Here is a 25,297-nt window from a genome sequence, read left to right on the forward strand (position 1 = left end):
CTTGTGTTGCTCCAGGAAAAGAGATGCTGAGGCATGGCATGACTGTTTGGTACAGATTTGGCACCAAGCCAGCATCTGGGCAGAGCAGGGTATGGTGAATTATGAGGCACTACAGTGCAGTGCCTCATAATAACATTTATATCCCTCAGCATCACTTACTGTTGATACTAGCAGTGCCTGGTCATACAAAGCTGAGGTGAACTGTGTTCCTGGGCTCTCTGCTTTTATAGCTCTGCCTTAAACACCCTAACACAGGGTCTGATACAATGAAGCTCCTGGTGCCTTCTCACCTGTCCCCAGAACAGTACCACAAAACATGGTATTCACAAGCACAGAACCAGCCACTTTGCACATCTCAGCTCAGATGGTCACAGTGGTTGCAGCCACAGCCATCTTAATTCAGATAAACTGATTTTCTGGTTGTAACAGAAGCCCTGATGCTAAAGCAGTTTTAAGTCAGTCAGGCTGCTGAAGTGTATAAAGCTAAGTCAGTTATTAGGGAGATGAGTGTCTGCATTGAGGAGAGGTGTAAAAACAAATAGTAATAAATGTGAAAGTGTCTGTGTATGAGGTGTGGCTATTAAAATGGATAGTTCCCAAACCTGTGGTGGTTGCTATAAATAAATAGCAGTAATCTTTATACTCCTTGCTGGCTCTCTGTCTTGGCCTAGCCCTGGTCTAGCCCTAGGTACCACCCCAGTATCTTACTGAGAAGAGAGGCAGCTGCTGGTCTATTGCGAAATAGAAATGTCCTTCCTCAGAGCACACTGCTCCTTCTGAGTTGCCCCTACCAGGCAGCCGTAGCTCCAAATGTCAGCCTGGAGTGAAGCAGTCTCACACAATGCAAAGCCTGCCACCCTTTACTGCAGAGGTGTAAACACCGAGACCTCTAGCATGATTTTGGCAGATCTAAATCTAAACATGAAATGTTAGCAACTAACATCCTGTCCCCTTTCTGCCCCCCCTCCCCGTGCCTCCCTCCTCCCACATGCATTTTCCCTCGTTCCCTTTACATGTCCCAGCCGAGCCAGCAGCTGGCACTGGGGAGGCTGTGAGCTCATGAGCTCACTCCCAGCCCAGCGAGCTGGCCTATGAATAGCTCAGCCTCCGCTGAGCTCTGTGCCTCAGGATGTTGCCAGCCACGTAGATTTAACAACTGGATGTATGCAGATAAAATAAAAACATGCCTAGATTCTCCCTTTGGAATTTAAGTTTTACAGTGTAAGAGGAGGTGAAGTGCCTGAGCTAACAATCTCTGTGTTTACAGCTCTCTAGATAAGGGTTTAAGCAAAGATAGGCTTTCTCTTTAAAAGGAAAAGGACTTATACCTTCAGATTGGTTATTAAAAATGGCCTTGCAACAATAATACTCTCAGTGCAAAGCCTGCATCTAAACGCCTCTTCGTGAGCTGTGACTCATGCTTTGAAAGCACGGCAGCTTTCCTAGAAGGATAGGTAAGCACTGTTATCACCAGATGGGGAGTTGCAGAAGGGGAGATTGTGTTCTGAGTTTCCAGAAGCATCCACTAAATAGATGTTGGAAACTCAAGACAGTTACATTTCATTTTCAGAGTGCCGAAAGCCCCACAGTACTTCTGAATAGCGACACTGAGTCATGTTAAAATCAAATCTAAGGGATGCATTTGAAAATGTAGATCCAGAATGTCTTTGCCACTTTAACAGCAAGTTAATGGCAGACCAAAATAAAGAACAAAAAGCAAACCAAGTTTGACAGGTTTTCTGAAACTTCAACTTTTGATCTGTTAAAAGCACGTTTTTATGAAGACTATTGACCTAGGATGGAGCCTTGCTAAACACTGATTACCCAGCCAAGTAAAAAGCCCTTTTTTCCTGGGTTAAGAGCCAGTAGATATCCTTTAGTTTGTGAGAGTGCTGTCTGAATTTTCCTAATTTTCAATTTCTTTGAGGCACAGTGGCATCTTACAATGCTATCTAAACATGACCAGCTAAAAAGGCAACACTGAATAGAAATAGTTACTGCTCTTCCAGCACAATGTTATTGCGTATCCTCTTACTTCCCGAGTTCATCTTGAGCTGGTGTGTGCACCTGCACTCAGCTGAGTATCATATAATCTACAGCTGTGCTGCAGGAGGCAGGAGTGATGGAATGGGACAACTGGGTAAGGTAGCATGACTCGTGGAGTTTTTCTGATAGAGAATATATGAGACCCTGGGAATTTCTGTCAGGTCCATACTCAGACGTCTCCACTGAAATCTGTTTTCTTTGCAAAAAACTACATATTTTGGTAAATAGGAGAAGTATAAAAAATTGAAGTATTCATTTATAGCCTAACTCCTAATTCAGCCTCCAAATTACATCTTAAAAGAAAGTAAACAAAATTAGATGAGAGCACTGTCTCTATAGACCTGCAATGTAAAAGGGTGTGTTAGGGTCTAATCCAAAGCTCTGTGTTAGCTGCCACCCTACTGCTGATTTCAGTAAACTCTGTTCCAGTTCCTTTATTAAGAACACATGGACAAAGTGGATGTAAAACCTACTTCAGCAAGGTTTTGTTAGTCCTGGGTATTCAAAATGATGAACCAGCTCTTCCTACCCACATACACCTCTACCTAAAAATTCTAGGAAATTAAAATGGTTTTGCCCTTTGCTGTATGTGGGTTTTCTTTAAATCTTTGTCCTTCATCTATGATCACGTATCAACCTTTCTCTGTATCTGTGGGGTACTAGAAATTAATCTTTTATTTAAAGGTGAAAGGGATGTGCTTTTACTTTATAGAGACTCCAGGAATCTGGTAATGAAGAAATAATGTAAAGCACACTGATTCAAAATCCTACAGTTCTATTGTGAATTATAAACTTTAACATCTCAAAAATGGATGCTTTGGGGCAGAGCTTCAGGACTTTTTTTAAAGCCTCCAAATTAGCAGTTTCATTTCTAATAAAACTGCTCCTCCCCTAATGAGAAAAAATACAAAATAAGGACACAGAGGAGAACTGTGTCTTTTTACTGCTCTGTTCTGTGGTTTTACAAGCAGTCTATTTGTTTGAATTGGTGATTGGGCAAGTTGTGTTAAAAAAATGTCTGAATGCTACGTGACACTTTCAGCAGTTCTGAAGAGGTTGTGTCATTTGACACTTTACAGTTACTGTCCCCAGTCTGTTTTAATCTGCTCCATGCTGCATCTGTGCTGTGGCACGTGTGCAATAATTCTTTGCTATGCCAGGCACTCACTGGTGTGCACATAAAAATGCAGGTGGCAGCATTATTCTCCAGAGGAAAGCAACATCTGTCAGCATCCTAGGTGAGTATATTGCTCCACATGAATAAAACACAGATTCAGAGTACCTCAGGCAGCTTGTGCCCTAAATTAGATGTAGTCATGAACGCTTTAAGATCATCATTAGGACTTAATGCTACTTCCTTGTTCCGATTTCCCACTGGGATTCAGTGTTGGGGTTAACAAGGCATGGATGCCAGGTGTGACCTGGGATGCATCTTTAGTTATGACCAACAGATAGGTCAGCCACAGGCAGTGAGATGGCTTAAAAATTCCTCACTTAAGAAAAATTGCCTATGGTTTTTCCTTCAGCCACCTTAACATCTGCTGAGTGTTTTATCACATTCTTCAATGGGAGCTGTTAGCCCTAGGAAATGGGACTTGATATAAAACAAGGTGCAGAAGATTCTTAGGAACTCCTTTCTTTCCAGAAACTTTCACTGTGATGTGTTCATTCAAGGTGCCCATGATGGCCCTGGCACTCTCCTGAGAAGTGTGATGGGAGCTAATCTTGAGGACGCAGTGAAGCTGTAATCTTCTATGAGTTCCTTAACACTGGACTGAAGAATGTTCTTTTGGGGTTTATTTGTAAAAGGTGAAAGGGAATGGGACACCTAACTGATCAGTCTTGTTTGATCAGTCTTTACACAGGTAGCAAATAAAAAGATATATCTGATATATGGATAACTGTATTAAACCAACTCTACTCTGTAGGCTGTGTTGCCTGTGAGAACAGGTCAGATTCTTCTGTGAAAATAAACTCAGAGAACCTGTCTTTCCAAAGAGCAGGTTCTGCAGAGGATCTGTCCAGATCTCCTGTGTCAGGGTGCATTTTATTTTTTAGCTTTATTTGCTGTATCTGAAAGAACTGAAAGTCCTGATTATTCATAGCTGCAGACACAACTGGGGTGAATTCCTTTCCTGGGGAAAATGGAAATCCGGTGTGGAAAAAATCCTGTTCATAAAGTCACTGACAGTGAGAAAGAAATGCATGGCAGGACTGAGATTTCTTATGGGCAAGGAGTGAAAGGGTTTGTCCATGCCAGCTACTCTGCCATTTCTTAAGAGCTCCATAGTGGATAGACAACAGGTTCAAGTGAAGGTGTTCAAGTGAAACTGTGCCTGCAGTCAGCTGAGTACATGTTCTGTTGATACAGATGCTAAAATAATAACCCCTATCGAGAAAATTCAGGGACCTTCGCTTTTAGAAAACCATCCAGCAAGTTAAAATTTCTCATGGTGATGGAGAGAAGGGAGTGTGCTATTGAGACCATCTAGGAAAGTAGTTTAGCATCACCACATGGCAAGTTGTAGCATTTGGACAGTACTGAATCCCATATTGAGGCTAGGATCAAATCTGATCCCTTAAAGGCAATTTTGTATATAATAAAAGAAATATGCTGTCCTTCCTGTCTCTAATGATCGAAAATCCATCTTAACTAGGCTCCATCTTCCAGCTAGTTATTTCTGTCTATCCAGAAAAGATTTTCAGAGATGTAAGCAGCTGCACAGTTCTCGCATACGCCAGGAGGAAAGTTTTGTTATTAAAAAAAAAAGGTAATTCACAAACCCTGGGCTTTTTCAATGTATAATTCATATGTCCTTTGAACAGTCCTCCTCACAGGAATTCAGAAATGGATTTAGATCAGTTTACTTCATTTTTAGAATACAATGGAAGGGCACTTACTCTGCATACTTGCAGCCTTTTCTATAAATTAAAAATAGATGCTGGCCCAAACCAACAGCTTTTTGCACTCTCTGGGAAACCTGTGCAAACAAACCACAACAGGACAATTCTGCTTTCTTTAGCAATGCAAGCTGTATCCTCAGAAGCCTGTGAAGAGACAGAGGGTCTGTAGTGCACTTTTCCCCTGCAGCCAGGGAATAATCACTGCATCTTTCTTGATTTGTGCTTTCAAAAGCTAGGGGCTACAGATGCAGGCAACTGAAAAATCAAATGCAGCCATCAGCATAGCAGGGCTTGGGTCATGGAATTGGATAAGCAGACGTTTTATGGCAATGCACTGTCAGTTCAAACTGCAGCTTTATGCCAAATGGTCCTGCATTAGTGGTGCCTTGTGAGTGGCAGTGCCAGGAAACCAGCATCTTGGGGGACGCTCCACCCTCCTGCCTTGCAAAGGGTTAACAGTGTTACACAGCCCAGACTGAAACATTTGAAGAGCGTTGTTTAGCCAGGGAAGCAATTTATGCTTGGCATTGGGCAGTACAGACCACTTCCCTCTCTCTCCTCCCCCACCAAATGTCTTGTAGAATCAGAAACCACAGGGTGATTCAGCGGAGTGAAGTCTGTTTCCTGGTGTACTTTTCGAGTAAGCATTTGCTTTCAAAACCTTTAGATAGAGGCTTTGCCTGGTGCTTATAGCAAAGCTGCAGATCAGCCTCTAATCCAAATAATTTGGGGGAGATGGCAGGATGTGTCCAGAGGTAGCTGTGAGTTATTACTAAGTCCACATTTATGTACATCAGTCATTATGGTTCACTTGTTATGTTTTCCAAAATATTACAGGGAGCCTTCTGAAACAGAAACTTATTTTCAGGGAGGAAAACTGAAAAATGCAGTCTTGAAGGACAGCTTTGAAATACATTTAAAAAACTGAAATACAGCAATTCATAATGACAGAGGACTTCTGACTCTTGTTACTATGAAGTGGTTAAAACAGACTTGTACCAGGGATTTTACTCTGCAAAACTCTGCCTCACTGTGCCCCTCAGCAGTAGTGATTACCCTTTGCTGCATGAAGGTTGGATTCCTCCAGCAACTCCGCCTGATGTCTATTTTTGGCTTCCCCTCTAAAAACAGATGGTTGGGAGTGAGAACCTCTCCTTACGATTGCTGTTGTAAGCTGTGAAAGCAACAGATGGTTGCTAACACAGAGATCACAAATGCAGAGGTTCTGAGCTCCAGTTTTTCTTCCAGTGGTGCAAGCTTTATTTTGTTTACATCCATTCACTTTATACCTATTGGAATAGAAATGGGTTTTTCAAGGATATGTCAGTATAACAACTGAAGACGTATTGTTAAAATTTCATTCCTAAACTGCAAAAGACACAAAACAATTCATTACTTTGGTTCTGTCAGAACAAGACACTGAGTGTGAATTAAAACATGACATATCTTAGGCCCTTGCATCAGTGTTAATGATATACCATAATTTGGTTTCTCCTATTTTCCTAAAAACACTAGCAAAGAAATAAAAATCAACCAGACAGATCTAGGTTAACATTGTCTTCACGACTTGCAATGGTAGATCTGAGAGGCCTGGACTTCCTCAAAGGTCTTAGTCAAGGTGTGGGAAGGTATTGGCTGCAAAGGATTAATTGCCTTTCATGTCTCTGAAGCAGACAGAGACCCTACTACCCTTCCAGATGAGCAGGAGGCCTGTGGTCTCACACTGACAGAGGGGTAAGGACCTCTGTCTCTGTGTCCACCACTTCAACTCGAGCTGGGAGGAGTGTGATACCATAAATCAGGGGAGCTACAAGGTCTCTACACAGAGAACAGAATCTCTGTATGTCTGCGCCTCGCACTTCAGTGTGCTAATGAATATAAGGAAATCGTGCTTTTTGTGGCTCAAGAAGGTTGTCCAGAAATTATTATACTCCACTGTTTCTGAGTTTATTTTTTTTAAATATCCCACTGCACATAAGCTGTGTACATCAAAGGCTTTTGGAGTGCTTTGCAAAGACTAATGCATTATTAAGCTAGCAAACTCCTACAGAAGGGAGAGTGCAAAGAGAGGATAATGATTTGCTCAGGACTACATACTGTGTCAGTAGCAGAATTCGGAATAGTTTCCTTTTCTTTAGCTGTGTCTCAGCTGATATCCATAGAACTGGGCAAAAGTATCAGTTCAAAATCAAATGCATGACTTGCAATGGGACACTGTGTTCTGCTTTTGGTCTGAGCAAACACACGAAGTGAAGATTATAATGCTGTGGAACTGCAATACCATTATCCAGTCTGCATACAAAAAGTTTCTCAAGACCTCTTTTTCTGGACAGGTAAATGTTGAAAATAGCCAGATTTTGGACATGTTAGACCAAACTTCCTTACCATCCAAAATACAGTATTTAAATACAAGGCAGCAGAAAATCTCAGGCAGATTATTAGGGAATGTAACATGGAAAAGGAGACCTAAAGGACAGATTTTAAGAAACCAAGATAAAGGCAATGCTAGACATACCTTCAGCCTACCATAAGAAGACACGGTAATTTTAAAGCCTGAATTTCCATTCTCCACTTTAAAAACAAAACCCCCGTTTGCAGTTGAGAAGCCAAGTCCTTAGCTCCTTCATCTCATCTCCTTCTTTATGCCTGTTGTGTACTGGCAGCTGTCCTGGCTTTCCACAGGGATACTAGGGAAATTATGAACAGCCCTGCTGCAGTGTCATGTCTTTTAAAGGGATCACAGCTCCATGGAACATTAATTAAGTCAACATTCTTGTGTCCAGTTTTGTTTGAAGTTACTACAGCCCTCATATTTTCTATATTCAATTGCTGCAGCAAACAATTTTCTTTAAACTCTAGAGTATGTTGGAGAATGAGCTGTTTGACTATTATAGCCTCGAGTTTTTGAGACTTATACTATTTCAATCCTTAAGGGCTTTCTAGCCCATCTTATTCACATTCTTAAAATATTCCTGCTAATATCCTTAAATATTTTTAAATTCTAAATATATATGCAGTGCCTCCCCCAATCAGATTGTCTAATTAATCTAACTGATGTATAGTGTGATATGTACATGCACTCAAACTGTATTTTATGTTGACTGGCTAGTATAACCAATTTGGCTGTTGCATTTAATTTTAGAATAAACCACATTTATTTCCCTTACACTAGATTTAGGAAATAAATTATAGTTGAAGCAATAATATTTTTCCAGGCTTCTCTAACATTCAGTCTAAATTAATTTGGTATTTCAGATTCTTCTACCAATTGTAGCAGTTATGCTGGCCATACATCAGAGAAAGTTTACAGGTTTTATTGCTGTTTCTGAGGGGCTGCTGGGAGGCAGAAGGAGTGTTTAAGCCCAGATGGCCTACTAGATGCTGGTAAAATTTAGGCAGGGTTTCTCCCAGGAAGACTCAGGAGCAGTCCAATCATGTGGTGGGAGGCTTTGTTAGAAGTACTGCCACTATTAGTACCAATGCACACCTGATGTTCAGAGCACAGCCAAGCTTTAAAGGAGAGCCTGAGAGCACTGTCATGTTTAAAGCAGCAGGGCTGGTGGGTATAGCCAAATTCTCTGATAATTTAAGGAAGCATAAATGCAGTGAAGCCACTGCAGCAAATGCCACACACATCTTTGGCTGTGGTACATGATGTACCCAATCATACTGTACTTGCCTAACGTTGAACTCTTAATTATGCTTGCCCACAGCTGGCCCAGTGCAAGTGGAACAGGGTATAAATCAAAAGGCACATAAACAAATGCAGGAGCAGGAAAGGAGTTCAGACCTGAGACTGGCTTTAAGAAAATGATTAATATTTGCTATGAATAAAAGGTCCACCTGTAATTTGAAATTGATTAACTAAAGGGCTATTTTAATGTTAATGGTGTAACAGTAATTTCTGGTGACAGTGAAATGCTTTCTCCATTCCAGCATTTAGTATTCTACTTATCCTAGTCCAGATATGAGATTTTTAGAAAATGTAGAGTATAGGGATGGCAGCTCTTTGGTGGTAGGAACAAATTACAGCTTTTAGCTAGATTTTTTAAAAAACACAACTTATTATTTACTAATAACTCACATATGATTTAGAGCTGAATTTGAGAGCAACTGATGGATCCACTGTGTACTCTTTCATGCAGATTTTGTACTCCAGGGAACAGAGTAATTGGTAGTTGAAAAGCTTCTTTTAGGATTTTAATCTCCACCCCAGAAAAGAGAGTGCAACCCTGAGCAGGATTTAGCTATATTCAGTAGTAGAAGTGAAACATAAAATACATGCCTAAAAAAACCAACTGGATGTTAAAAGAGTTTCAACTTCCTGTGCTGATGTTTTGAAGTTATTTCTGCTTTCTATGATGAATGTCCACAGATTTGGAAGAGACATGGTCACTGTTTCTTTCTTCTGAATCAGGGCAAGAGCCTGATACTGGCAGGGAAAAGGCCTGTCAAATGTTGTAGCTTCAAAGTGGTATCAGTTACTGTGGCTGTGAAATTGGGAAGCCATGTCAACAATTAATCATGCTCTAGCTAATTGACAAGCCTGTTTACAAAAACTAGAGGGATACTCAAAATGGCACAAGAGTATGACAAGGAATGATCACCTCCTTGCTACTGCAGAATTTCTGCCTGTGCTTGTCTTTCCTCCAGTTCATGAGAATAACAGCTCTCTTCCCACAGCTGTTGACTTCCAAATGGAAAAATGAGCCAAGCAGAAACTGTTCTGAGGAAGTTCTCACAGTTTTTCTGAAATTCTAGTGACCATGTCTAAAACCTAACAAATCAATGAAGGGTGTTTCTGAGGGCGTGACTATAGGTTACTAATCTGGTAATGTGGCTGTTCCCAAGGGAACAAAAATTTAATTTTCTGTCTCATTTCAAGCACAGACTTGAATTACATGTCTGTCTCTATGTTTAATGAACAAATTATTGCAATATTTGTGAGATTTAATTAAGATGGGGAGTTTACATGGGAAAGAGGGAAACTGCTGCAGCAGCCCTAACGAAGTGATGTTGACTGTGGAAGGTATAAATCCAGCATTTGGTAGTGTCTCTGCAATGCCTGGCCTCAGTCTTAGTTATCCATGTTGCAAAACCCACCAAAATTCTATAGTAGGAATGGTAAGGCATTGATTCACTGCCAAAGACCAAAGAAAGTCTTGCAGATAGAAGCTGGGGCATGTTCCCTCTGGCTGTTAGCTAAAACATAGGGCAAAAATCCACTTTCTCTCTTGCTAGAGAGAACTCTGATTTACAAGAGAGGCAAGGCTCCTAGGTACTTGTCTCGCCACAGTATAGTATACCCTGGCAGTAGGACTGCTGATTTTAAATGCTGGGGCTCTAAATGTCCTAAATAATCTTTTCACACTAACTCCTCCCCCACACTCCCAACAAACAAACAAACACACACATTAATATTCCACAGTGGTTTTGATTATGAATTTCTGTTCCATCTGATCCTTTGCTGGGCTTGCTAGAAGCACAGGCTAGACAAAAGAGGTCCCTTCTGATCCTTCCTACTGCCCTAAATACTAGGAACAGGACTGTAAGGTTTCTAAGAAACAAAGAAAATTCTAAGGAGGGCTTCAAATATCACCTCTGTGTATGATCCAAAATAGAACATTTAAGTGCATCAAACAGCCTTAATCTAGTCTAGCTTTGTATAACCTGGATGACTCTACAGCAGTCACACCTGCTCATTTCTCTACAAATACTAGTCTTTGATCTGCAAGTATGTTTGAACCATAAGCCTTTTGTTTTTTTCATGAAAACTTTTTGAATGGTAATCTTCTGTATATTCTCATAGAGAAGAAAGTTTCTATCAGTATCAACACATTTTTCAAAATATTTGTATTTACATACAGCTATCTTCATATGTAAATTTTGCTTTAACAGTGACACGAACTAACTTGGAATAGTTTTAAACATTCAGAAAGTTTGCCTCAACAACCTTCACAAAACACAAATAGAGTTTCTGAATGTAACTGTTAAAATACAGGCAACAATTTAATATTGCAGATAACAGACTTTTTCTTCCTTAGGAAGACTATGATCGTCTGAGACCTTTATCTTACCCTATGACCGATGTCTTCCTTATCTGCTTCTCAGTGGTAAACCCTGCTTCATTTCAAAATGTGAAGGAAGAGTGGGTACCGGAGTTGAAGGAATATGCACCTAATGTTCCCTTTTTACTAGTAGGAACACAGGTATATTTGGTTCTGTTCTACTTTATTTAAACAATTAGGATCATTGTATGGTGCCTTTTCTGTGGGCTGGAAGTCGAGACCAACAGGACCTGAGCAGCACCTCCTTCTGCCTTTGGAGGAACAACCCTTACAGGTGGCAGAAAAACACAGCTACGTGTTGTTCTCCAATGAGCTATCTCCATTTTGTTAAAAAAACTTATGTCCATTGTAAATATGGTGGCAAGATGGACTGCATGCCTCCCATGTGACTTTCTAAAAAGTCATGGGACTTAGTGAATAAAACTGTCTCTAATGCCCATGTTACTGGAATTGCTTGTGACAACTATTAGTCACATGCAATATTTGCTGAAGCAAAGGAGAAGGGGAGAAATGAGACAATTTCCTCTTGCTTCTCATGAATAGTGGACTGGGCTTCTTTTATGAAGTGACCCACATGTTGGTGTTACCTTTGGGTTAGTCTTTCTGCCACTGCATTTGGTATTCTAAGATGACCACATCTAATTGAAGTGCTGAATTACAGAATAAATGGTTCTTCTAGATCAGAGGTTCACAATTTAAATTGAGGGCTCTTGAATCAGGAAGGGTCCACAGTCTGAATCATGACATGACTCCGTTTTTATAGAGAAAATATTCCATTGAATGATTCTCCTTTAAAAAGTGGGTATCATATTGCCTGCTGACTTTTGTTTAGAGAAAGTATTCCAGCATGACTTCAATCTTTCTTGCTAGATTGATCTCCGTGATGACCCAAAAACTCTGGCAAGACTGAATGATATGAAAGAGAAGCCCGTATCTGTGGAGCAAGGACAGAAGTTAGCAAAAGAGGTAAACTGGATATTCCTAAATGAAACCAAGTAACAAAGAACAACAACAACAACAAAACCACCCCTATTTCTACTTGACTTTGTCTTCCTTTACCACTTTTTGCATATCTTTTAGTAGTCCACATATGAAATCTTGTGACTGCTTACCAGTCAACAACACTTACTTACATTAATGAGCAGACCTAAGTAATTACATTTTCTTGTCAGTAATTGTCAGTAATTTTCAGTGTAGACACTTACATAGCTTGTATAGCTTTTACAAATATTACTCAAAGATAATTACTATCCACAGACTGGTTGAGGTTGGAAGGGACCTTTCCCGCTCAAGCAAAATATTGGAAGGATCTTTTAGACATTATCTGAGCATGTTATACTACCACTGTGACTACGGTGTGGATAATGCTTATCAGGACGTTTACAGAGCCTTTATTTTTGAAACACAAATGAGTAATGTAATTATTTTTTGCTCTTTAATGATCAACCATACCTGAGGCCTTCACTGCCAATTTAAAGAATTTACTTGTTTCCCATAGAAACCAACCAACTTAAATACCTTCCAGATCTTTGGACAAAAGACAAATCTTATTTTCTCCTATGGGGGGGTACACATTCAGATAACTTTTTTTAGATTATAGCTAAACATTGTAATGTTGCTATGGGGGGGGGGAGGGGGGGGGAGCAGAAGTGCCCAGATGGAACTGAACAGCTGAGACATACTGCTATTGAATTAACTTATTTTCTTGACAGATAGGAGCCTACTGTTACGTGGAGTGTTCAGCTTTAACACAGAAAGGACTGAAGACTGTTTTTGATGAAGCTATTATAGCCATTCTAACTCCAAAGAAACACACAGTGAAGAAGAGAATAGGCTCAAGATGCATAAACTGCTGTTTGATCACGTGAGAGACATTTACAATGGCCAGGCTTACTGTGAAATTCTACTGATTTTAAATACAATGCATTAAGTACATAATGAATTTGTTCCAGGTTTGAAAGTTAAACCTACATTTCTGCCTTCTAAAACCAGTGAAATCCAGAGGAATAAAATCAAACTCAACGAACTTGTAATAAGAAGCCACCACATCTGTTACAAATATTTTATTCAGACTGGAAGGTACAATCTCTCAGGGTTACACAGTCTAGAGGAAGCAAAAACTGCACCATGCTGAAATGGCATCTATGTGATTTTACTGAGTGGAGATGCTTGGCCTGAAATACTCTAACTGAATTTGGACAGTTTTCTGCTTTGACTATATATATATATATATCTTAAAAAACCCAACTTTTGCACAGTCTGTATGGAATCTGCACAAAGAAATACCTTGTCTCTTTTTGCTCCAGTTATCTGCTTTTGTATGTAAGCTGCTTCCGGTTCCAGTGTATCCACAGAGGTGCAATAATCAGACCAGCCATATAGCCAAAGGTAGCTCCGAGGGAACAGGAAATGGGCCATACCTGTGGGGAGAATGCAAGGTAAAAGCAGACAATGAGGAAAATGTCTGTGGTTTTTTGTACTTCATGAGCACAAAGTCTAGGTACTGAAAGACAGTAGTCTTATTTTACTTTAAAGCTTGATGTGCTTTCCTAAAAATGCCAAAAGCGTAACAATCATCTTCATGAACACTAAATGCTGTTGTACAGTTTTTAGTTAATATGCAGTTAGTTAAAATGTAAGCAGGCTTCTGGCTATTGCAGACTTTAGTTTGATAGTCCAAAAACTATGTGGAAAAAAACACCCCTTAGAACTATCTATATCCCCTGAAGCATTCAGCTGACCTAACTTCCTACTCTGCTGTACAGTTGGATACCTAGATTTCTCAGCAATTTCTCCTTTCAATCTCTCATGGTGTTTTGAAACTTTCAGGTGTGTATAGAGGAATTAGTATTCAAATAAGGCCATAGACTGAGATAGACAGAGGTTTGCTGGCTTTTTTTCTTGAAAAGTACATGAAAGGATAAATTTTCCTCTGGTTAGCAGCAGGGAGGGAACACAAATTTGGAAGCTGACTGAACATCCTGCACCCAGATCATCAAACTCGTAGTAAGCCAGTTATGTCAAAGAGAGCTTTAATTATATGCTCTATTTTCTATTATAAGAAAAGGAAGCCAACTCCATAGATCTGACTCTCTTTAACAAACCATCTTGTACTGAGCCAGAGTAGTAATGGAATTCTTCCCTGCTTTTTTTTTTTAAATTGGTATTGATTTCCAGGGAGTGGCCGAACTTAACCAGTTTGTCATCAGATATAGCTTATAATACCAGTCCACTACATACTGCATTTGATGAAAGTCTCAACTAAGGTGGTAATTAATTTATTTTTTTAGAATAAATACAATTCCCAGGCCTCTAAAATTTTCCTTTTTTTTTTTTTTTTTTTTTTTTTTGCAAGGACAAGTTTGCAGTTCCTGCTGTACAGTGCATATTCATGCATTCATTCATTCATAAAGCAACTATGGACTGGACTCTACTTTTCTTTTGTTTTTTAAATTAAAGGGGATATTACCCCTCCCTCCCATAGTAGTTGAGACTGAGAAATGCGCTAGACAATAGAGGAAATATCCCAATCTCCAGCCTTCTTTTTTACTTCACTTTGACTTGCAATTCATGAATATCAAATGAACTTACGCTTAATGGTACTGGTTCCTCCTTTCATTCATTTTCCTAGCTCTGATTCTTCTCTTTACTTCATTATCACTTAAAAGAATATATTTATTCACATCCTTTGATCATAGGAATTTTAACTACGAGTAAGAGTAATGTATTTTGTCTTCTGCTCTTTCATCTTCAATCTCCTCAGTTGTTTCATCTTCACATTCCTTAGCATTTACAGCTTTATATGTTATTTGGAGGTCTTAAGGAGTGTAGCAAAGATGATTATTAAACAAGGTGCCTTAGGTACTCTTTATTGACCTTGTTTCATTCTTTCACTTTCATACATTCTGTCTCTGCTGCTTGTTTTTGTTGCTGAGTATTTCAGCAATTGCCTCTCAAGCCAAAGATTTGCTTGTTTTCATTCATTTACTGTGTATAGTAGATCATCTATAAAAAGCCTTGAGAGGCTTTGGCATGGTAAGTACTACATGTATTTGAAACTCACATAAGTTTGTGGCCTTGGCTAAACTTACACTTCAGGTGGATCTTTTCAACTTTTAAACAAAATGTAATTATTTCTAACATTTTGCCTATTACACATGTCTAAAGGACAAAACAATAAAAAAGTCCCTGAAACCCTTCTGCTCACTCAGTAATGTTCAGATGGTAAGTCATACTTTTTTATCCACTGATGAAGTCAAACACCAATATCCAGACAACTATGGACAAAGGCTTCTTAACACAGTGGTGCTTTTACATCAAATTTGCTGAGTGATCAATGATCAATCCTTCATTAAATTTTTACCTACATTAGGTGAATTTGTAGTTGCCTATTTGCTTTCCAGAACTATAGGTAGATGATGGACTCTGAATTGATCATATTCCCCTAACTAGAGAGCGAATATCCCTGATGACCCAATGACCCTGTATATTGTGCTATTTTGTGTATAGTGGGTGATTATTGGTATGATTAAAAAGATCTCTGATGATTGTTGTAACCTCTTTCACCTGACTGAAATGCAACCTGGGACATGCTTTTTCAATAGCTATGTAACTTTTAATATTAATTATGCCTCTGTCTTCTAAAATGTTCAGTTTTTGCTTTGGTTTTTAAAAGTCAGTGTTACCTTACATAAGTTTCAGGCTCTCTTTCTTAACAGTTGAATCTGTGACCTCTGAACACTCACAAATGGCAGGTGGAAAAGATAGGGAACAAAGAGAAAAACCACAAAACATGCCATCTCCCCATCTATGAGTAAGACAGAAAGAGACACCACCTCATCCCTTCTAGTGGCATGGAACAGAGGGGTACCAGGCCAGGCACTTTTTCTTACTGTGTTGCTTGGACAGCCCAAAGTAGTTCTGAGGGCAGTTTGGCCTTTGGAGAACTCCCTAAGCACAGCAGTTAAAAGCCTGCACTTAGAAGTGTTGCTGTCCTTCTGCCATTTTCTCTAACCCTTAAGACCGGGCAAAATCCCCTAACAAACAGGTAGTAATACCAGTTTTGCACCTTTTATTCTTGACTGATGGCTTTTAGGCTACATATAGCCTGAGGCACCCATGGGTATATCTAAAGCAGCAAGTTATCAAAGACAGATTAAGATATGGTTCTTAAGCACATCAGCTGCACTAAAATAACACCACTTTCACATGCTTTTGACTGTCTACGAAAATGGGTTGCTTCTTTCTGTGGAAGTGGGTTGCTTTATTTTGTATTAGCTGCTGGCCTCATTTTTCTGAGACCCAATCACTTTCTTCTGGACCTTTTTAAATGACTTTGACTTACTCAATTGGCCTGCTTTTGCCCCCTCTTTCATAGTATCTCAAACTCTGTTTAAAGTCCTTGACTTGGTATGAACTGCCTGTAAGTGACAAAAATCTAAGCAGCAAATATCTCTCTGCCTGTTTCAGGAGATTCCATTCTGCTTGCTTAAAATATGCAACTTGTAATACACCCCTCCCATCCCCTGAGAACTTTACAGCTCAGTTCCTCCCTCCTACATCGTGCTCCCTTCTGCCTTGAGGAAGGTGACATATCCTGCCCCAGTACTGATGTCATGTCTGGGCAGGGTCAGCAGCAGGGGAATAAGATGTTAGGCCACAAGGAAAAAGGCTGATAAGGAGAGAAAAGTGTGTGGAGCCCAGGAGACAGAACATTTTTTATGAAACTGTCATTAAATGCTTTATCTGTCTCAGCAGCTGGGAAGCATCAGCTACCATTCTCACAGCCTAAGACAAGAAGAATCAGTTTACATATCAAATGCATGATGAAAAGGGCAATTGTAACAACCTGTAGATAACTACTAGGAACCTGAACAGCAGCTTGGCAAAAACAAATCTTAACAAGAACAAAAAATGCATTTTAATGGACAGAGCATGAAGCAGTGTTAAATGCAAAATGATTCTGACTTCCACTATTCATTTAAATTTTCACCTTGCCTTTTCATCTGGCAGCAGTGCTGGACTTCACAGGAATTTCTTTAGGCTAGCTTAACAGACACTGCAGAATGGCAAGGTTTTTAAGATATATTAGAACTAATTTTAAGAATAATGACTCAAAATAGGAATTGCCAACCTTTCAGGACACAAATGAGCTAGCTTTCCTCAGTGCTCTTTAGAACACCTAAGATTCTAAGATGTGAGAATGCTTAGCATATTGCATGGAAAGCAGAGCATGTTGCAGGATCCCAGCAAGGTATCCAGCTCTGCTGGACTGTGCATGTAGCTGACTGCATGACAGTTCTGTCATCTATTATGAGCCTTGCATCCCATGCAAGGGAATTACATAGACATTAATAAGGACATAAGGGCCAGATTCTTATAGACCAGAGGAGCAACACAGTTTTAAAGATATTATGAAGTAAGCAGCTGCCTGCTGGAACTTTCATTATACAAATGCAAATACAGTGGGGCAATCTACTGTACTTATTTTGCAGTAAACTTAAGAGTGTTTTTCTCATATTCCTAAACACGATTTTTTGTATGCTTACTGTTTCAAAAGACTGATTTCTGACTGTCAATTAGAAGGCTATGTAATAATTTTTGTTTCATTTTAAGACTGAATAAATGAGCACAATTATTTTCCCTGTTTCTAACATGCCTTAAATTCCTGATTGTTTAGTCTGTACTGTCTTAAAAACTTCAGTACATGCCTTTAATCTATTTTAGTTGCATGCACATGTTAACTACAAGTGTCTTATCACATTGTACAGAATGTGTGTGTTGACAAGCACACACCAAGAAGAAAGTGTGAGGCTTTTTTCAGGCTGGCATTTGTAACTAGAAGTTGATTTCATGGGTTTGTTTTCTAAAGTTATAGCAAGCATAACAGCCTTTGATCTCACCATTAAGGTTTACATTGAGAAAACACATTATTAAATAAACAATGATAACCACACTAAAGTGGAACAAGCTTCTACCTCTGTTTAAAACAACTCCAACTGCGTATTATTCCTTCTTCTCATATTAAGCAACTTCTCTTATAACAAAATTTTCACAGTAAGTAGTAGATCCAAAAAGGAATACAAGAAGGAATCTCTCTGAGCTGTGTTAAGAAGAACCCAAGTAGAGTGAAAGTTTATACTCCCATTTCAGCTTACTTGAGTAAGCACCAAGAACTGTACCCAAGATTCTGTGGATTATTTTTCAGGCTACAAATGTCTGAGAAGTATCTAAGGCTAATATTTACAGTCATATTGGCTAAATTACATGGCAGTCAGTCAACTCAGGTGAGCTATATCAACACTACTTATTATGCTTGCAGTATACACTATGAAGTAGGAATACAGCAATTTTACTTCTACCTAATGAGAACATTGTAAGCAGAATATTGTTTCAAAGTCACTTTTTACCACTAGGAACAGGTACTACAGATTAAAATTATGCTACCGAAAAACCCCAGATGTATGGGAGGGCATGCACACAACAAACACAGAGACATGATTTAAAAGTCTGTTATCAAAACATGCAATAAACCTAGAAATTCCCCAGTGAGCTAAATCCAGTCAATGGCAAATGCTGTGTCTGGAATAATAGTTCCACCACATATAAGTGTGCTGATAAAGCTGTGGTCTTCAACTATACCATGTTGTTCTGCAACTAGTTTCCTCAAGCTGAGTAGAGAAAGGATGTGCCTAGTAACTCCTACATCATTCCCTTCTGTTTCACTGGTGGTGTGTTCTAAGGTTCCACTTCTCAGTGACACATGCAGCCAGGATCCTGATCACACGTGGTTATTAAAAGCACACCATCAGCTTGAAACCCACAATCTAGAAAAACTAAGCAACTGTAACAAAGGAAGTTATTTTCTATTTCTTTGTAGAGCTGTCCTAGCTAACGGTAACCCTTACATATCCATTGTGCTTCAGCAGCCTGGAGGCATCTGAGATGGATGTAAAACTCTAAATTGTCTAGAATACCCTTATTTAAATAATCACAACTAAGTGCTGCAAACTATTTTAAAAATTGCTGAAAAATGAGATAACAATCTCAAAACACTGGCAAAATTAGTACACCAGTCTAAATGAAACATGCCTGGCAGAACAAGTCCTGGAAAGTTTGTTGTTTTGTTTTGGGGTTTTTTTTTGTTTTTAATACAGAAATATAACTATTGTAGTGCCTAACCTGCATTCCTGCCTGTAAGGCAATTATCTTTACCTTTGTCTGAGATAAGCTGAATTCTACAGACCTACAACCAGGAATAACAACAGACTAGGCCTCCCTGACCAACTGTTTTGCATAGTTACAAAAATTTTCTTAAAGCTAGCAGAGGAGTAACATATATGGCATGATTAAAAGTTGCTTTAAGAACAACAGAATAATGAAAAAAACCCGAATCATAGGATACAAACTGACTTTCAGCAATAAATTTTATACTTCTAACAGAAATACTTTACATATTTTTCATCTCCATTTTCAAACATTATTCAGAACATTAATGTTTATTTCTGAAACAATATTCTGTTCCTGCTAAGTAATATTTACTTAGCATAGAAGTTGTTGCATGTTTAAAAAAATGCAATTAACATTATTTTTAAGGGTAGAGAGGCACACTAATCTGAATATCCCCTGTATGCAATATTTTTCAAACTAAAACATGGAAAATAAAGTGAAGATTTTCTGAGACATCTGTATTTATCTCAGTTTTGTTGCATGTCACAAGACGTATGTATAAAGAAGCAGTATGTTTCCTTTGGTTTGTAAATAAGTAAGGATGAAGTAGCATTTGGGCTTTAGTCATTAGCACATGAGTTGGAACTCTCGTTATGAAATTCATCATCAGGTTTACTCCACAGAGCCCTGAAGTACTTTGAAGCAAAAACAAATTTTAGTGAAAGACACAGAGGATGCTGACATCTGATTTTCTGACCAGGTAAGATCCAGGAAATAGTACAAAAGACTTCTCAAATTCTGCTGCTACATCTCAACTACAATGTAAAGCAATGATTACCAGGTAATTTTTCAGTTCTTCTATTAAGTTTGCAGGAAAATATGATAGACTCAGACTGCCAAGGGTAGGGAAGCAGTAGCAAACCATGAAACCAATGTTGCTTTTTCTTTGAAGGACACAAAGCAGAAGAATTGTGGTAGGTATGAGCGTGGCAATTAGACAAGTATCTTAGAGAATACTGCAGATAGCTTTATTTAATACCCTGCTGGGATTCCAGCATTCTCAGTACTCCCTCCAACCTCTTGTTTGCTTTAGGTGAGTGACTACCATTCCATTTGAAGACATTTCTATGAACAAACCAGACTTCACAGAAGCAGCTTTACATTCTCCCATTTCTGAATGATTTTTCAATTTAAAAGTTGACTGTAGACACTCTTAAACTGTCTACAGTTTATAAAGTGTAGACACCAGATTGATTAAATGCTAAATCCCAATTAAGTGGAAAAATATGCCAATTCAAGACACAGTGACTTTTTCTGTTTACCTTGTCTCATATTATATTGTTTTAATAAAGCTAAATCAATAGCATTTTTCACCCCAAACACATAGTATTTCTGTAACAGCTGGGTATTTTGTGGTTTTGACAACTTTTGACAGTCCAGGGCTACCAACAGAGCCCAAGAGCAGCAGCAAAACCCCTTTGGTTTGCTTTATCATGTGTTATTTCTCAATTATTGCTGATCCATCCAGTTCTTGTAGTAACAATTTCACCTCTTCTGTGACCATCTGCCAATAATGAATTGTCTGAAGTTACAGGCAGCAATGCAGCTGTGTTTCCACTGCATGCTAACCCACAAATATTAACTATAATCAATACAAACATCAGAACCAGATTTTGCAATAAACAGGCTTAAAGGCCTTAACACTGCTCTCTAATAATACCACTTTAGTCTTCCCCAAGTAATAGATTTAAACCACATTTTCTAGTTTGAAACAGAACCACTTTCACTACAGATCAAAAAAAGTTGTTTACAGCACAAAGGCTAAAATACAAGAAGGAAAATAATCACTAATGAAACCTCTTTTTATCTCAGAACCTGGTCTTGAGTTCAAAGATTAAGCTGTTCCATTTGAGTCCATTTTTGGATAGGAAAAGGGTAAATCCAAAACCGTAATCCTCAAGCTCTCTGTTTTTAGGCTAATATGAGAAACAGCTGATGTCAGAAGCACAACAGCTTAATACTTTACTCATGCAGCTATCTAGAAGTAATTTGGTTTTGACTGGGTTCTGATTACTTTTAAGTCTACATTAAGATCTACATGATTTCTTTCAGACTTTGCTTGGAATTTAATCTGTAGGTGTTCCCTTAAACATACCAGTTGATGTTCTACAGAGTTCTGTGCAAACTTAAGTTCTGTGCAAAACACTAGCAGTCCTTGTATTTGGGGGAGATTAAAAAATACTACTATTATTAATCCTGCAGCTGTATTATGTGCAGGCCTTTTTACGTTCAGTAAGTGGTTAGGTCACTCAGGGGCAATCAGCACTAAAGATCTCCTTCACAAACTAAACAGATCTGCAAGAACAGCAGACTTTTCTGAGGATCATTCTTTCCCCTGTCTGAAGTTGAAGACAACACAGAGAGCACTTCTCTTTTACAGTGAAAGAATTTACTGTGAGTTTCTGTAATCACCTGACATCAGGTAGCAAAAAGAATACTCTTGCAAAAACAGGTTTTGTGCCAGTGCCCAGTGAACTTCTGAAGAACAGAAATGTCTCTTGGTTCTGAAGATTTCTGAGATAGCCATGCAGCTACTACATGCAATACCTGGGTTGCTGAATCCACACTGTTCAGTAGGAATAAAAAGACAAAAGACATCCAGCTGTTGCATGAAGTTGTGTTTCCCCAGAACCTGATTCACAATATCTCTCAATATTTCTCTTGGCTGAGCTGAGCATGCTGGGAAGCAGTGTCTCCTGGGCAAATACTGAAAATGCCTGGCCAGGACACTGCCCTCACTTCTATGGTTTAGTGACCAATATTTAAGAGATTGCCTTCACAAAAATATTAGATTATTAATAGGTGATTGGAAACTTTTGAAAGTTGTGAACAGGATCCCTGACAAGCTATTTTAAAGAGGTTGATTTCTGCCTTGAAGACCTATTACAATTTTGGTACTTCACTGTGTTGCTTTGCTGAAACAACTGGACTTGTAAAAACTACATTTTAACCAGAACTTTTTTCATCTCCCCTAATGTAGCATATCTTAAAAAATTAGCCTTTAAAACTGCAGTTTTCAAAGACTGTTAGAGTGGTAGCCTGCAGGACTGATAAGCAAACTCTCTATGGCTGCTCTTGAACTGCCCACATCATTAAAGATCAAGCAGGTCAGACTCAAGTGGAACAAAAAAAATTTATTCCCCCATCCCACTATTTAAAACTCTATAATGTGTCAGATGGAGAAGTGAGAATGGGAAAAATGAGGGGAAGGGAAAGAATAGCAGCAAATGCTCTAGATCTAGGCAAAAGATCTTTGATGTAGAGCTTGAGTCATAAACTCTCCCCTGCTAACTTTGGTATCACGAGTATGTCAGAAATGAGGGTGGAGATGGTGAAGGAAAAGAGAAATTTCAGACACACAGGGAGGACTGGGGAGCATTCATACCCAGAAACAGCCAGTGCCAAGTCTGGGTATCTAAAGTTTCTGCAGATGCTTTGCTGTTTCTGACAAGTCATAAAGTGTCATTTGAGATGCTTAAGTGTAGATTATAGAGCTAAATTTTCAGTCCTGTTTGGCTTTTATTAACTTGGAAGAGTTTACAATCAGCAAAAATTTTCAAACCATTATCAAACTTGTTTCTCCCACTATTGGAACATGTGGGAATGGACCAAAAACTAAAAATTAACTCTCCCTAAAGTATCTGTCTTCAGCTATTAGTGTCTTTGTTTTGTTAATCAGAGCCCCCTGATCTAAGTTTTCCTCATATCATTGGTGGATAAAAGGTGAAGGTTTTATACACAGCACATTAGCAAAGTCTGAGATTTTGGGAATAAAACAAAACCTGCCAGATGAGACATGCTACTTTAAAATTGCATCTGAGCAAGGAAAAAGTGCTTGCCTCTCATCAGGACAGGGAAGTGAGTAAGACTTGGAAAGGAGATAGGAGATTGTATTTCAGTGAATCCCTCGATTTTTGGTTACATTCATGTCTGTCAACAATTAATCAGTGTCAACACATACCTATGCCAGATTGATGGTGAAACATCTTGCAAGAATAAACCAAGTGTTTTCAGGGAAGAAAATGTTTTGCGTACAATACTAATCTACTCCTCCATTATTTTTGAAATACAAATTCTAATGTCTAATTACACTACTGCAATGAAAAACTAATGGCATAAAAGCAGGCTGTGAGCTATTTACAGAAGACAAATTGTAAGTGCGGGTGTAAGAGCTGTAAGCCACAGCATCTCCACAATATCACAGAGGAAAATGTGCTGCCTGTTACACTGATTTCTGGAAGAAACCTCTGAAACCATCTGCTTAGGGACAGGCCTGGTAGACACTACTCAGCTAAGAGTGTATGAGTTTGGTATCCAGACAAAGTTATAAAACACTGAGCACATGTAGGAAGAAGCTGTTACTGGTGCCATCATTTTATGGCAATTGCAGACTTTCGTTATATTTAATTGAATCACTTCTCCATGCCAAAAAACATAGCAAGAAATTAGCATAAACATTGGAATTCATAAAGATAGAATCTGCAATGCCAGCTTCACATTTTTTCTTGTTCAACTAAAAAGCTAATGTTTGCCTTCCTTTGGAATCAGAAGTGTTTAGTACAGTGCTTTGGCTATACCATTTCCACAAACTGATCTAAATCCATTTAAAACACTTTCTGTTAAGTGCTTTTATGGAAGACAGAGGGGAGCTAAAACACAAGGAAAGCATCTTTCTTGCCCTACCTGTGAACAATAAAAGCTACTAGACAGAAGGCAAACTTGAAGACATTTTCATCATTTCACATTTCTCCTTCAGCTTGTCTAGCTTCTTCTTATCCAAATCATTAGAGCTCTATTCCATTATAAAATTTGCATGCAACAGACACTCTCAGGTATTAAATAATCCATTTAAACTGGAAGTAAAAATAATGCAATTTACTTCCTTACACCCTAAGCACAGATGTTTCCAATGAATTTTTAAAAGTTTGGCATAACTCTGTAGGAATAGCTTATGACCAAGTACAATACACTTGAACAGCTTCAGAGCAATTTTGTGCAGTGTGCATCTCCAGAAAATTAGTATTTTGTAACCTTTATGGTAAGGGTGTACATACTAACCTGCCAAGGCCGATCCCAGTCAAGAGGAATAGGAAATGCTCCAAACCAAGCTCCAAGTATACTACACACAGAAGTAATCTGTAGACTGCTTTCCCATATGGACATAGCTCTGTAAAAAGTATGTTACAAGTTTTCAACAACAGCAGAAGTTACCACGGGAGAGAGATCAGATTTCTCCCAAAATTTTTGAGGTTACAAACATAAAACATAAAAATTCACATATTTGATAAACAGCATGCAGGTTTCTCCCAAAACATGCAAACTAGAAGTAAAATCTAAGTTGCATAATTTAGCTACAATTACAATCTTTTTATACCACACTTTCAGGAATTTTTTTTTCTTGAGATGTTTACTGCAAAAACTAATCTATGTTACCTTGAAACACTGCTGGAGTGAGCAAATAAATCTATCTCAATATCTGTGTACATTGCAGGGAGAAGCAGACATGAAAGTGTACTGTGGGACTGTACAGAAAAGCACAAGCACATTCACAAAGGATTGTGACTATTGATGACATATTTGATGACTACAACCATTCAAAATTTAACATAGAAGTCCACTATGAGAATATTTCGACACAAGTTTCCATCAACTGAAAATAAACATTACAAGCAAATGTCACTTGCACATTGGAGCCTTTTGGTAGCAGTGCCTCCAAGTTCAAATACACTGGCTGCAGGATACATTTTTTGCACACTAAAGAACTCTTACACTACCAGTCATGGCACACGTTGCAAGAGAGTTTAAATAACTTCAGTTCTCAATTTATAGCCTCCTGTCACTACTGAGTTCAAAAGTTTTTGAAAAGCTGGATTTCTGTTTAACAAATGAGCACTTACTACCATCAATGTACCAACTGATTGCTCTGCTTTGCTCAGGCCACAAACATTTGGGTACTTGGTACCAATTTAGAAACGAGCATCAGATGTTCAGAAGGTAGTAGGGCACAGTTTCAATACAGGAGAACCATGCTACAGTCACTGTTCCACATC

General features: G+C 38.7%; 2 protein-coding genes and 1 long non-coding RNA gene across 6 annotated transcripts in view; 2 read left to right on the forward strand and 1 right to left on the reverse strand.

Moving 5' to 3' along the window:
* RHOQ (ras homolog family member Q) overlaps positions 1-19,411 on the forward strand; it is a 24,193-nt gene extending 4,782 nt beyond the window's left edge. The window contains exons 3-5 of one of the 3 annotated variants that reach the window (XM_064414471.1): positions 11,062-11,159; positions 11,889-11,984; positions 12,731-19,411. In XM_064414471.1, coding sequence (XP_064270541.1) covers positions 11,062-11,159; positions 11,889-11,984; positions 12,731-12,886 — 350 coding nt within the window. In that variant the 3' untranslated portion in view covers positions 12,887-19,411. Of the gene's footprint in view, positions 1-10,994; positions 11,580-11,888; positions 11,985-12,730 lie in introns of those variants that run through there. The other 2 variants (XM_064414474.1, XM_064414473.1) reach the window with 2 other exon arrangements.
* The window catches only part of PIGF (phosphatidylinositol glycan anchor biosynthesis class F), a 25,921-nt gene continuing 6,805 nt past the window's right edge, over positions 6,182-25,297 (reverse strand). The window contains exons 5-7 of the mRNA XM_064414475.1: positions 24,306-24,414; positions 13,305-13,438; positions 6,182-11,952 (exon numbers count right to left, since the gene is read on the reverse strand). Coding sequence (XP_064270545.1) covers positions 13,325-13,438; positions 24,306-24,414 — 223 coding nt within the window. The 3' untranslated portion in view covers positions 6,182-11,952; positions 13,305-13,324. The remainder of the gene's footprint in view (positions 11,953-13,304; positions 13,439-24,305; positions 24,415-25,297) is intronic.
* The window catches only part of LOC135297186 (uncharacterized), an 8,308-nt gene continuing 2,876 nt past the window's right edge, over positions 19,866-25,297 (forward strand). For both annotated transcript variants that reach the window (XR_010359228.1, XR_010359229.1), the window contains exon 1: positions 19,866-19,947. This is a non-coding gene — a long non-coding RNA (uncharacterized LOC135297186). The remainder of the gene's footprint in view (positions 19,948-25,297) is intronic.

The sequence above is a fragment of the Passer domesticus genome, chromosome 3, assembly GCF_036417665.1.
Source record: "Passer domesticus isolate bPasDom1 chromosome 3, bPasDom1.hap1, whole genome shotgun sequence".
NCBI classification, from domain to species: domain Eukaryota; kingdom Metazoa; phylum Chordata; class Aves; order Passeriformes; family Passeridae; genus Passer; species Passer domesticus.